General features: G+C 58.0%; 1 protein-coding gene across 9 annotated transcripts in view; it reads left to right on the plus strand.

Moving 5' to 3' along the window:
• Positions 1–9,433, plus strand: part of ZC3H4 (zinc finger CCCH-type containing 4) — a 44,735-nt gene extending 35,302 nt beyond the window's left edge. For 7 of the 9 annotated variants that reach the window (XM_045441930.1, XM_045441929.1, XM_045441932.1 and 4 more), the window contains 4 exons: positions 271–635; positions 833–1,176; positions 4,095–4,346; positions 5,538–9,433. In XM_045441930.1, coding sequence (XP_045297886.1) covers positions 271–635; positions 833–1,176; positions 4,095–4,346; positions 5,538–7,057 — 2,481 coding nt within the window. In that variant the 3' untranslated portion in view covers positions 7,058–9,433. The remainder of the gene's footprint in view (positions 1–270; positions 636–832; positions 1,177–4,094; positions 4,347–5,537) is intronic. The other 2 variants (XM_045441935.1, XM_045441934.1) reach the window with 1 other exon arrangement.
• Positions 9,434–14,069: the final 4,636 nt, after the last annotated feature.

Below are 14,069 nucleotides of genomic sequence, written 5' to 3' on the forward strand. Positions count from 1 at the left end.
CATGACTACTTAATGCCATTGAATTGTACAGTTTAAGGGGAGAAAAACAGGTGTCTTGGTGCAAACAGGAGTGTCTGCCCCCTTCCCTGCCCCCAGCTGGTCACAGAGCAGAGGCAGCAGTGGTGTGGGATGATGACTTCCGTGCCTCATGGCATGATGGCCGCGGGGTCCTTGTGTTTTAGGGTTCTCAGAAAGTTCAGCTTCCCGCGCGGGAGGCCTGGTCCCTACCTCATTCCTGTCTATCCCCCCCCGCTTTGTTCTCACCGGCAGATGTTGGCTGATGACGCAGAGGCGGGCGCTGAGGACGAGAAGGAAGTGGAGGAACTGAAGAAGCAGGGCATCAACCCCCTGCCCAAACCCCCCCCTGGTGTGGGCCTCCTGCCCACCCCTCCTCGGCCCCCCGGCCCCCCGGCCCCGACCTCTCCCAACGGCAGGCCCATGCAGGGCGGCCCCCCGCCCCCGCCCCCACCTCCCCCTCCGCCTCCCGGGCCCCCCCAGATGCCCATGCCTGTGCACGAGCCGCTGTCCCCACAGCAGCTGCAGCAGCAGCAGGACATGTACAACAAGAAGATCCCCTCCTTGTTTGAGATCGTGGTGCGGCCCACAGGACAGTTGGCTGAGAAGCTGGGTGTGAGGTGAGTGCCCCAGGGCCCCAGATTCCGTCTGGTGGGGCTGGTCTGGCCTCGGCCAGGCTCCTCTGTGCCGGGGGTCTCACTGCGAGCCTGGTCTGGAGCCCTCCGTGACCAGCCTCACGGATGCCACCGTGTCTCCTCAAGGGCATGGCTACCATGCATGCTTTGCAGCCCCTCACAGGTGCATTTCTTCCTCCTAGGTTCCCTGGACCCGGAGGACCCCCGGGGCCAATGGGCCCCGGGCCCAACATGGGCCCCCCGGGGCCAATGGGGGGCCCAATGCATCCCGACATGCATCCCGACATGCACCCGGACATGCACCCTGATATGCACCCCGACATGCACCCCGACATGCCGATGGGTCCTGGCATGAACCCTGGCCCGCCCATGGGCCCCGGTGGCCCCCCAATGATGCCCTATGGTCCTGGAGACTCCCCACACTCTGGAATGATGCCCCCCATCCCGCCATCTCAGAACTTCTATGAAAACTTTTACCAGCAGCAGGAGGGCATGGAGACGGAGCCGGGACTCATCGGGGACGCAGGTGCGCGGGGGGCCGGGTGGGGGCTGGGAGGGGCCGCTGCGGCTCGCACAGGGGAGTGTCATCGGGGACTTGGCTTTCCTCCTTGGTCCGAGTCTTTGGAAGCATGAATCCGACTCCATCTCTGTCCCGTGAGTGGTTGAACGTTTTCAGTGACGGGATTCACCACCCCGTTGAGGTTGAAGGGAGTCCTGTGACGTGATGAGTCTGGTTTACTTGATTGTCGCTTGCTCTGCCTGGAAGCCCAAGGGGCGGGTGCGGGGTGGCACTGGGCTTTGAGGCCAAAGCGCCTTCTCCAGTGTGGGCTCCTTCCGGACGGTCCTTGGCTTGGAGCTGCTGGTGTTCTATCGACTGACCGTCTTCCTTCCATCTTTCCTTCCCTCCTGGCTGAAACAAGAATGCGTCCTGGTAACAGCTTCAGTGTCTGACAGGGTGCTGGCTGGCCCATGGCGCTGCATCCCTAGGAGGTCACATGCCGCCTTCGGGAAGGCTGGGATGTGCCCACTGCTGCCAGGCCTGGGGTCAGAGCAAGCAGGGCAGCCGTAGGCCTTGCCTCAGCTGCATTTTAGTTCAGGGAAGCAGACAGGAGACGTGTAAATAAGCACATATGCTCGTTTCAGCAGAGATCGTTTCTCGAAAAAGTAAAACAGAGAGCTTGTGGCAGACGGTCAGGGCAGAGGCAGGTTGGGAGTGGCTGGCTGTGCTGCGTGGGGATGGCCAGCAGAGGCCTCTCTGAGAAGGGAGTGTGAGTTGGGATGTGAAGGGGAAGACGCCAAGGGGCAGAGACCCCGGTCCATCGGCTCGGTTGAGAAAAGTAAGGGCAGCCATGTAACTTGGGAAAGGGAAGGGACAGAAGTCCCAGCGTGGGGACTCCGACGGCCCTGGTGAGGTGGCCTCATTGGAAGAATGGTAGGGTATAGGCAGAGGCATTCGAGGGGGTGGATAGTAGGGGGTTGGAGTGGAATCAGGGAAGTTTCTGGAATGCTATGGAGTTGTCCTGGGCAGAGCTGGCCGTGATGGGGCAGGAAGTAGCGAGTTTGGAGAAAACGCCGTGGGGCCTACATTCCTCCTCGTGCACATGTTATAAGACAGGAAGGAGCAAATGGGGACGCCGGCCTCGAGGCAGGGTCACCTGGGCGGGTGCTCACGCCGTCCCCGATGCCGGAACGTCCTGCTGGAGAGAGCCAAGTTGTGGGTGCTGAGCACCCACAAGAGATCACTTCAGCCGCCCTGTTAAGCAAGAGATGCCCATTTGACAGCTGTGGGGAAACTTCGCGGGGCATCAGGGAGACCACCAGGCTGGGGGTCAGTGTGAGCCTCCCGCGTCTCGGTGGTGCTCGGAGCCACGGAGCAGTGTTTGCGGCAAGGAGCGGGAGCTTTGGAAGCGGGAGTGAGAAAGGCAGGCTGTGTGAGGGAGGTGCCGTGGTTCCCACGGGCCCCTCCTCCTTTCATAAACGTGTAGAACATGCATGGAAAAAGGCCTGGGTGCGGAGGAAAACCAAGTCTGGCGAGCTGTTCACAGTAGGTGCCTCTAAAGTAATTCGCCCCTATTTCCTTATCCGGAAATCTCCGCATTTGAAGTGTGCCCGCCCAGTGGTGGTTACTATATAACAGTCGTACGGCCGACGAGTAGTTTGTTCTGTGCAGAGGCGACTGGGACTGTTGTTCACGGCCTGTGCCCGGCACCGCGCTAGGCTCCTGCCCCATAGTGCAGGTTTGCCCACGAAGTTCAGGGGCTAGAAGAGGGTGGCCTTTCACTTTTTCCTTCATATGCTTTGTGTATGAAATATTTACAAATCGCGTTAAGCCTTTTAGTTTCTATTAAGTTACAGATTATCCTCTTGGTAGCACTGGCCACATTTCAGATGCTCAGTAGCCCCGTGGAGGATAGTGGTAGCCAGGTCACACTGTGCAGATACGGAATATTTCATCATTGCAGAACGTTCTACGTGTGGGGCAGCGCTGACTACACGTTCTCTGTCTGCACACACGCACGCATGCACACACAGTCCCCACGTGCAGCAGGCCCCTGCCTGCCCTTCAGGAGTGAAGGCAGACCCCGACCCTCGAGCCCTGTGCTTCCCAGACGCCATGTGAGAGAGACACCCCCCGCCCCCCGCCCTTAAATGCAACCGCACGCTCGTGAGCATTTGCAGAGTTCAGGACCCCGTAAAGGAGGGAGGGAGAAGGAGGAATCACCCGTGAGCCTCTGGATTGACATGTGGCCATAGCAACATTTCAGTTATTTCCTTTTATTTACAAGTCTTTGGTCACCGTGGCCGAGCTCATATTACGAGCTCTCTACGAGATGCAGTGTTTTTCTTTTCTGATTATTACAAAGAAATCATAAAAAGAGGGCGCATGGCTGGTGTAGTTGCAAGAGCGCATGACTCTTGACCTTGGAGTTGTGAGTTCAAGCCTCACGTCGGGGGTAGAGCTTACCTAAATAAATAAAACTTAAAGAAAGAGGAAAAAAGAAACCATAAACTGAATGCCCCTCACCGGTAATGAGAACAGATCAGAAGCACGTGGGGGCCCCTCTCTCCCGAGTCTCGCTCCCAGAGGACTGTTTTCTGTCTGTCTGCAAAGCCTTTTCGTTGCATTTTGTAAACATCTGTACGACGTTGCGTCTCGTTTTCACTTCATGAGCATTTGCCCGCCCACATCACTAAATCGTGCTGTGAACCCCATTTTTCAGTGGCTGCATCCTGGGTGGGGAGACCCCCGTTGGCTGCTCCGTCCCCTGCTGTTGGGCCTTCTGTGGGGACCCTCCTGGGGAGGGTAGGAAGGGACGGGCTGCACATCGTCACCCATCGCCATCGGGGGGGGGGGGGGTTCTCCAGTTAAGGGCGCGCAGGTGGGGTGGAGCTGGTGCCGCAAGGCCCTTCCCGACACGAGCCCTCGGTTCTTCCCTGCCACAGAGGACTACGGGCACTACGAAGAGCTGCCGGGGGAGCCTGGGGAGCACCTCTTCCCCGAGCACCCTCTGGAGCCCGACAGCTTCTCTGAGGGAGGGCCCCCAGGCCGGCCGAAGCCGGGCGCCGGTGTCCCCGACTTCCTGCCCTCAGCCCAGAGGGCCCTGTACCTGAGGATCCAGCAGAAGCAGCAGGAGGAGGAGGAGAGAGCGAGGAGGCTGGCTGAGAGCAGCAAGCAGGACCGGGAGAATGAGGAAGGCATGTGTCCTCCCCAGGGGCAGGGGCTTCCCCCGACAGGCACAGGCCCCCCAGGCCACTGTGCCGTGGAGAGGTGGGGAAGGCCTAGCTGGGCTCTGTGTCGGAAAGGAGCTTGTGGCCAGAGAGGACCCCTGCCCAGGGCCGCGGAGCCCGGCTGGAGCTGCTGCATTGCATGTCCCCGAGGAGATTGGAAGTCAGGGCTGCCTTTCTGTATCTTGGGGGTCGAGAGAGACCCTGATCCCATTGAGGAGGGAGGTGGGCTGGTCCCTGGAGGAGACAGCAGCCAACAGGGTTTCCCTTCTGAGCCCTTAGAGAGGAGGCTCACAGCTCTCCTTTCCCTAGACCATGCTCTCCGGAAGTCAGCAGATGACACAGCCAGTTGCTGACATAAACCAGTAATAAGCACAGTCCCAGCTGCCAGGTCACTTGGTGCCACACAGCGGATCTGATGGCATCCAGCCCAGGAGGAAATGGGGCGGACAAATGGTGTCTAGAACCGGGAGCTGGAGCCTGGGAGCAGGTGGGGACAGTGGGAAGAGGGGGCCACGCCCTCCCTCGGTGGCCCCGGTTTCACCTGCCCAGAAGGTTGGACTTGGGCCAATCTCTGAGTCTGCCCACCTGGCCCCGTCTCTTATCAGCCGGTGACTGCCCTTCGCCGGGATATGGTAACGCTTCGAGGGGCCTGGGGGCCGGTGTCTGTGAGCCCCAAGCACAGAAAGAGCGGAGTCAGTGCTAGGTGCTCCCAGGCACCCAGGGCAGGGCCTGCCATGCTGGGACCCGAGCCCATGGCAGGTGAGGACGAGGTGTCGGAGCCCCGGGCTGGGATCCTGAGCTCAGTCCTTGCTCTGCCCTCGATCTCAAGGTACCGTCCATGCCTCCGCTTTCTCGTCTGTCAAATGGGCGTGATAGTAACACTGCCTTCTGGGTGGTCATGAGAATTAATCAGATAGAGCACATGGGGAAGGATCCAGAAACAGTAGCCAGTGATCTCCCAGGCTTGGTGCTCAGCCCACCTGAGTTTCGTGGCTGTTCGTAGCAGCCCGCAGAGGGAGGGGTTTTTAGGAAAGGAGAAACTGAGGTTCTGAGAGGTGAGAGGCAGAGGAGCCATTCACCCAGCGGGCCGCTGTGGGTCTGCGGACTGGTGGCAGTGGCGGTGGCCGCTCATCTTCCTGTACCTCTGTTCTTGCTCAGGTGACACCGGAAACTGGTACTCAAGTGACGAGGATGAGGGTGGGAGCAGCGTCACCTCCATTCTTAAGACCCTGAGACAGCAGACGTCCAGCAGACCCCAGGCTTCCATCGGGGACCTGAGCAACAGCGGGCTGGGGGATCCCCGTCTCCAGAAAGGACACCCCACGGGAGGCCGGCTGGCCGACCCTCGCCTCAGCCGGGACCCCAGACTCACCCGCCATGCCGAGGCTTCCAGCGGGTCTGGCCCAGGAGACGTGGGGCCCTCCGACCCTCGGCTGGCTCGCTCCCTGCCCAACCCAAAGCCCGAAGGCGGCCTTCATTCCAGCCCTGCAGGCCCCAGCGGCTCCAAAGGGTCTGGACCACCCCCTGCAGAAGAGGAGGAAGGGGAGCGGGCCCTGCGGGAGAAGGCCATGACCATTCCCCTGGACCCTCTCCCTGGGCCCCCGTTGCGGGACCCACGGTCACAGCTGCAGCAGTTCAGCCACATCAAGAAGGACGTGACCCTGAGCAAGCCGAGCTTCGCCCGCACTGTGCTCTGGAATCCTGAGGACCTGATCCCCCTGCCCATTCCCAAGCAGGACGCGGTGCCCCCGGTCCCTGCAGCCCTGCAGTCCATGCCCACCCTGGATCCCAGGCTGCACCGTGGCGCTGCCACGGGACCTCCCAACCCCCGACAGCGCCTGGGCACCTCCACAGACCCCGGCGCGTCCAGCTCCAACCTGCCCGACTTCGAGCTCCTCTCTCGCATCCTTAAGACTGTTAATGCCACCGGCCCCTCGGCGGCCCCTGGCTCCAGCGACAAGCCCAGTGACCCCCGGGTGCGGAAGGCACCTACCGACCCTCGGCTCCAGAAACCAGCAGACTCTGCTGCCTCCTCCCGGGCTGCCAAGCCCGGCCCCGCCGAAGCACCCTCTCCAGCCGCCAGCCCCAGCGGGGAGTCCTCCCCACCAGCCACCGCCCCCTATGACCCCCGAGTGCTGGCTGCCGGCGGGCTGGGCCAGGGCAGCGGGAGTGGGCAGAGCAGCGTGCTGAGTGGCATCAGCCTCTACGACCCCAGGACTCCCAACGCAGGTGGCAAAACTGCGGAGCCAGCCGCCGATGCGGGCACCCAGCCCAAAGGCCCTGAGGGCAATGGCAAGAGCTCGGCCGCCAAGGCCAAGGAGCCCCCATTCGTCCGCAAGTCCGCCCTGGAACAGCCCGAGTCCGGGAAGCCCGGTGCAGACGGGGGCACTGCCACAGCCACAGACCGATACAACAGTTACAACCGCCCCCGGCCCAAGGCCTCCGCGGCCCCCACCACCACACCGGGTGCCCTGCCACCAGAGGGCGCCCCGCCCCAGCCTGGCGTGCACAACCTGCCCGTGCCCACCCTCTTTGGGACTGTGAAACAGACGCCCAAGACGGGCTCTGGAAGCCCATTTGCTGGCAACAGCCCAGCCCGCGAGGGCGAGCAGGACGCGGGGTCCCTGAAAGATGTTTTTAAAGGCTTTGACCCCACTGCCTCCCCCTTTTGCCAGTAGTGTTAAGCTGGAGTCAAGCGCTCCCCGCACCCCACCCTTCCCAGGGCAATATTTAAGGGTAGCAACCAGAGTTGAGAACTTGGGGGGAGGGGGGCTCTGGGTGGTTCCCCCCCCCTTTTTTTTTTTCTCTCCCTCCCCTTTTCTCTCTTTCTTTTTTAATAGTACTTTCTTTGCAACACATAAATTGTATATAACCATTTTCAGTCAGTTCTGGTCAGTGCTGCGGGGCTCCCAGGCTCCCGCCAAGGAAACCTACTTGTGCACATGAACAGTTGGAAGTCCCTGGGGCCTCAGCCCCAGCGGGCCCTTCCTCTGGCCAGGCTCAGTTATCAGGGACTCTCTGAAGGCTGGAGCCCCAGTCTGGTGGCTGGAGGTCCAGTGGGTTTTCTGGGCAAAGCTGGGCCCCTCCTCCTCCCCACCCCCCCCACCCCCCCCCCCCCAGCCCACACCCGAGGACAAAGGGAACAGTAGGTGTCAGAAGGCACTGAACGCTGCTCACCCCGTGTGAGTGGGGAGAGATGAAGCCGAGACCGTGGGCAGACCCTGCGTCGAAGCAGGTCCAGGCATTTCTAGAACCCCATCCCCTCTGCAGTGGGCCGGCCCCGACGACCCGCTTCAGGGGCCCGAGGAAGGAAAGGATTTGAAAGAAAGGCAGAGAGCCCTTGGAAGCTGTCTGAGCTGGGAGAGGCACAGCCATTTCTGCTCCCGTCTCCTGTGGATTCGCACACCGGCTTCCCTGCTGCCCTCCGTCCAGAGTTCGTCCTCAGACCTGTGCCCTCCGCCCACATCAGAAGACTCCAGGGTGAGAGACGAACCTGGAGACGGCAGGGCTGGTGTGGGGCGGCATCCCCCGAAAGCTGCCTCCAGGAGGCAGCCTCCGCAGACCGCGTGTTTTCTGTCAGTATTAGCTCTCGTTTTGTCCCGTCGCGGCCACGCCGTCCTCCCCTCAGCCCGGGGTCTTTCCTGGTCCCCCGAAGCCAGAGCACCCAGTGTGCCGGCCCCAGCCCCTCTGGGGACAGCTCAAGGATCCGTGGCGTGGCCGCTCCGCCAGGCTCCCGACAAGAGCCCCGGGGGGTTCTTGCAAAGTGTTTCTGTTCTCCGCTTGCTTTGAACCTCCTCCCACCGCGTCTGTTGTAGGGCCCGTGGTTTTAGTGTGTTTTTCTTCCCAGCTAACAGGTGCACGGGTTCAGAGGTATGTCACAGTGTTGGATTTGGGGGGCTTGAGGAAAGGGCAGGAGACTAGCCAGGGCAGGGTGGGGGGCCGCTGGGCCTTCTCTAGGAGAGAACCGGCAGGACCCCCTGCTTGCAGGTGGAGGGCGTGGAACCAGAAGCCTGCATCCTGCTCCCCTCCTCCGGCTGAGCCGGGATGGGAACAGAGACATCTGCACTGGACACCCCCCACCTGCCCCAGGCCCCTGGCTGAGGTCCAGCCCCATCCACAGAGCTCCAGAAAAGGCTCACCCTGTGGATGGGACCTGGGGAGGCCGGCCCATGGCTCCGGGGTCCTTCCTACCTGTGCATAAGCAGGTGCTGGCCATCTCTTGCCTTGCTCTTGTCCCATCACCCCAACTGCCTTGCTAAAGGCCCCCATCTCTTTCTTGCTAATAATGAAGAAAACTGGTGATCCAGCCAGAGGGTTCCCCTCCCACCTCCTTGGGGTGGGAGGTGAATGAGGCTCCTGTACCAAACCCCTCTCCCCCGGAAGAAAAACTGTCCAGTTTGGGGCCAGAAGCACGGGTGGGAAGAGGCAGCCCGCAGGGTCAGTGCGCCGCGATCAGGTTGGTTTGGTTCGTCTCTGTCTGTTTCGTTTTGTGGTTTTTAAACAATCATTAGTGAGATTTTTCTTCAGCCGCCAGTGTTGGCCTTGAAGCAAAGGGCTGCAGCCCTTGATGTTTGTAAAAAGTAAAGATGCACAGTGTGGCTGTGGGTTTTTTGTTTTTTGGGTTTTTTTCCTTCTCTCCCTCCCTCCTTTGAGAATTTCCTTTTGTAAAAGCAAAATTAAATACTTTTTTAAAACCGAAATCTGTGGATGAAATAGAAGCTGGAACCCTCCTCTAGGAATATTCAGCCTAAGAACCTCACGGGACTATGAATTCCCCCCAAAATCTTCATTTGCCATCAGGCCAAGCTTTTAAAAACAAAATGTTCTCTAACCAGGATTGTAACAAAAGTGTAAATATTACTTCAGAGTTGAAAGTTGATGGTGCAAATATGTATATAACGTACTGTATTTTTACAATGATCATCGCATGACTGTCCCAGCTCCCTTTTTGTACTCCTCCTCTGTCTTCCAGAAATGTCACCTGCCCTTTCTCCTGTGGTCTCTTAATCCAATAATTGTATTACTGCCATTAAAGGATGCAGTTATTTTAAAAATCCTGCGGTCTCGCCTCTCTGTGCCGCTCCCACCATCCCCCACCCTGGGAATGAGAAAACCTGTATGGGTTCTCGCGGTGGCCGGCCCCCAGGGTGACATTCGTGATGACCTCATGGGATCGGGGCCTCCGAACCGCCTCTGCTTTCCTTAGTGGTTGGCACCTGCCTCCCACGGTTCCCGAACCCCCGCTTTGGGCCAGTCCCTGCATTCAGAGCTGCAGCGGTGAGCTGCACGGCCCTGCCCCCGTCCAGCCCACGGAAGGGGCCAGTGTGAACTTGCAAGACCCCCGGGCTGGCTCCTGGGGATGCGCCAAAATGGGAGCCCTGACCAGCACAGACTAAATGCGTGCGTCTCCTCACAACTCATATGTTGACACCTGTTTTCCCACCCCCACCCCCACCCAATGCCACGGTATTAGGAGGTGAGGCCTTTGGGAGGTGATGAGGTCAGGAGGGTGGAGCCCTTCCACTGCTTGCTGGTCTAGGCTGCTAAGCTCTAAGTTCATGTCACAACCTCAGGATGCGATCTTTGAATTTCTTCCAATTCATCCGTTACTGAGTAAGGTTGATTTCACCTGCAACTCAAAGTTCCCAACTCCCCTTGGCTTCAACAGCCAGGAGTCCAGCATTTCTGGAAGGCCAACAGGGCAGTTCAGGGTTGGTCAGCTTGGAGTGAGTTGTGAATTCACACAGGTCCTGGCCGGTTTTCAGACTGTCGGTCACCCCCTTGTGATCACAAGATGGCTAGAGCGCCCGACAGCCTTCGCCTCAGCCAAGTGTGGGAGCAGGGAAGGAATTCTTCTGTACCTTCTCAGGAGCAAGGGAACAGTTCTGGAAGTCCCTCAGGACCCTTCCTGTCCGGTCTTGTCAGCCAGGATCAGATTGTGCGCCCCGTCCTGTGTTGGTCCCAGGGAAGAGGAGAACAGAAGTCTTGTGTTTAGTCGTGAACAACGACAAAGATCCAGCATCCTGAGGCTGAGCCCGCAAGGCTCTGTAAGGTGGGGGGAGGCACAGGGGTTGACAGTTACAGTGACAATACAGCCAGCAGTCAGGCATGGGCACGCACCCATGGTGCATCAGATTCTGTCGGCGACCCTGGGCTCCTGTCGGCGACCCTGGGCTCCTGCTGAGGCGACCCACCGGCCTGGGGCAGAGCCCTGCAAGGGGAAGGGAGCTGGTGCCTGGGTCACGTTGGCAGGTCCTGGAGATCCTCGAAGGCGGTGCTGCAGACACAGGGAGAGAATCTGGAGAGTCTGTGTTCAAGTAAGGTAATGACTGGGTCATGCAGACCGGAGCCTAGAACCTTCTTTCTCGCGAGCGTAGGAAAGGGATTGGCTAGGGCGAGCCTGCTGGGATGACAAAGCAACGGGAGCAGGCAGCTGGGGAGCAAATAGGCTTGAGACTTGGGGGGGAGATAGGGGTCGGTCACAGTCACACGTGGTGGGTGACCGCGAGGGATCAGAGAAGATGTCTGGTCAGCCCAGTGGAAGGCAGAGATGGCACCTCAGAGGAGGACGTGGTCTGGGAACTGGCCGAAAGCAGCTGTGGTCGCAGGCTGGGGGGCTCCTGCACAGAGCTGGTCAGGAGAGCCGCAGGAACGGGCGGCATCTCCAGAAGTGCATGAAGCCCTGAGTATCACTGTTGGAGGAAGAAATGGAGCCTGAGGACACAAGTGGCCATTGGGCACCGGCTGGTGATTGAGGCCAAGAGCTGTGTCAAGAGCCTTCCACTTTCACCCAATTCCTGGGGCATTAGGACCGGCAACCATGCCAGGTTGTCCTCAGGCACCTGACCCCGCCCACGGCCTAGATTCCACAGGTGTGAACATGGTACCATACACGCTTTATCACAGTTCAGCCATCTGCCCATCCCCCTCCCCACCCATCCATCATATTTGGATGCATTTCAAAACAACTTGCAGACATCAGAACAGAGTTCAATATTCACAGTCCTTTTTTTTTTTTTTTTTAATGTTTATTTTTGAGAGAGACAGTGAGAGCAGGGTAGGGACAGAGAGAGAGGGAGACACAGAATCCGAAGCAGGCTCCAGGCCCTGAGCTGTCAGCACAGAGAGCCCGACGCGGGGCTCGAACTCACAGACTGCGAGATCATGACCTGAGCCGAAGCCGGATGCTTAACCGACTGAGCCACCCAGGTGCCCCTAGGATTACTTTTTTTTTAATGTTTATTTATATTGAGAGGAAGAGTGTGCTTGAGCGAGGGAGGGGCAAAGAGAGAGGTAGAACGAGAAAGAGAGAGAGAGAGAATCCCAAACGCAGAGCCTGACAGGGCAGGGACTTGAACTCACAAACTGTTAGGTCAGGACCTGAGCTGAAATCAAGGACCAGATGCTTCACCGACTGAGCCACCCAGGTTCCCCGGTGAGGATCTGTTAAGACTAGTATAGAAACAACTGTTTAAGATGGGGAGTGTATCAGTTGTGTAAGTAAGGATGGGCAAGGTTATGCTGCAGAAACACTAACTCCCAAATCGCAGTGGCTCATTCATGGGTCGGCCGGAAGTTCTGCTCATCATAGCCACTGAGGAAGGAACCCGCGCTGAGGCTCCGCCCCTGAAACCACTCGGTGAGGGAAGGCAGAGGATAGCACCCCCCACCCCCCAGCCCTTAACTGCTTCTTTCCCAAAGCCATGGACTTCACATCTGTTGTGTTTCATTGGCTAAAGCGGGTTCCAGCCAAACTTCCAGGGGTATCGGGAGGTGCTATTCTGCTGTGGGGCCGGAAGACGGACAACTGGAGCTGCTTGGAGACCAGCGCTAATGCCTCCACACCAGCCCTCCCAGGTTCTCCCAGGCATCCTCCTTGCCTGCAGGGGTCCTGCCACGGGCTACAGTAGCCAGCTGAGGAAGTATGGTGGCCTGGGAGAAGGTGTCTTCCACTGCCCGGGAGCGTCGCTCACCCAAAGCCCCAGCACCTGAAATTCACCGCGACATTTGCATGGAGGCCACGCCCCGACAGGCCGCTCCAGCCAATGAGTGAGTGGGGTGGGGCTGGGGATGGCGTTCTCCAGGGGATCCGGGTGGAGAGAGCCAGAAAGCGCTCAGGCGCTAGTCCTCCTGGATCAGGGCCCCCACCCTATCCCCTCATTTAAACGTAATTAATTACCTCCTTAAAGGTCCCGTCTCCAAATGCAGCCACGCTAAAGGTTAGGGCTTCAACAAATGAAATTTTGAGAGGACACACTTCAATCCGTCGCACCCACCCTGCCCCATTCCACCATATCCCTCCAAAAGATGATTTGAAAGGCAAAATCTTTTAAGCATTCCTTCTTATTTCTTCTGGTGGTTACTCTGTTTCTCTTAAACTGTGTCAGCTTTAGGTGTTTTTTTTATCGACTTCCTGCTCCCTCCCCTCTTCCTTACTTTCAGGTTTGTCTTGTAGCTTTACACACTATGACACATTCCCTGTGCCCTATTCTCTCAACCAGCACTGCCCGTTAATTAGAATGTTCCGCAGGGATGGAAATGGACTCTCTCCTTGCTGTCCAGGAAGGCAGCCGCTGGGCCCATGTAGAGACACTGAGCACTTAAGCCCAGGTACTGGATTTTAATTTTTGGTTCATGTGAATTTATACGTACATAGGCCATGTAGGGGTGCCTGGGTGGCTCCGTTGGTTAAGTGACTGACTCTTGATTTCAAGATTGTGAGTTCAAGGGTGCCTGGGTGGCTCGGTCATTTAAGATCTGACTTTAGGGGCGCCTGGGTGGCGCAGTCGGTTAAGCGTCCGACTTCAGCCAGGTCACGATCTCGCGGTCCGTGAGTTCGAGCCCTGCGTCGGGCTGTGGGCTGATGGCTCAGAGCCTGGAGCCTGTTTCCGATTCTGTGTCTCCCTCTCTCTCTGCCCCTCCCCCGTTCATGCTCCGTCTCTCTCTGTCCCAAAAATAAATAAACGTTGAAAAAAAAAATTAAAAAAAAAAAAAAAAAAAAAAAGATCTGACTTTAGCTCAGGATATGATCTCACGGTTCGTGAGTTTGAGCCCCGGATCAGGCTCTGTGCTGACAGCTTGGATCCTGGAGGCTGCCAAGGGCTCTGTGTCTCCCTCTCTCTCTGCCCCTCCCTTGCTCATGCTCTGTCTCAAAAATAAACATTAAAAAAATTTTTTTAATAAAAAAAAAAAGATTGTGGGTTCAAGCCCCACGCATTGGGCTCTGCGCTGAGTGTGAAGTTAAAAAAATAAATAAGGGGCACCTGGATGGCTTCCTTGAGTGTCCAACTGTTGATTTCAGCTCAGGTCATGATCCCAGAGTCCTGGGGATCAAGCCCTGTATGGGGCTCCAGGCTCAGCATGGGGTCTGCTTAAGATTCTCTCTCTCTTCCTCTGCCCCCCCACCCCCCCACCGTTCACGGACTCTCTCTAAATAAATAAATAGGCCCATGTGCCCAGTGGCTGCCATGTGGGACAGCACAGCCCTAAATCCTACATACAGCATGGGACTTCCCAGCTCTTAAAGTGATCACAATTACCAATTTGCTTTCCTCTCCAGACCTCCCACCTCCTGGCAACTTGTATTCATGGTCAGGCTTGGTAACCGTGTTTGCCACTGTAATAAATTATCACAAACTTAAGGGGCTTAAAAATAATGCAAATGTATCCTGTTATGGTCCTGAAAATCAG

Source organism: Leopardus geoffroyi, chromosome E2 (genome assembly GCF_018350155.1).
Source record: "Leopardus geoffroyi isolate Oge1 chromosome E2, O.geoffroyi_Oge1_pat1.0, whole genome shotgun sequence".
In the NCBI taxonomy this organism is placed as follows: Eukaryota; Metazoa; Chordata; class Mammalia; order Carnivora; family Felidae; genus Leopardus; species Leopardus geoffroyi.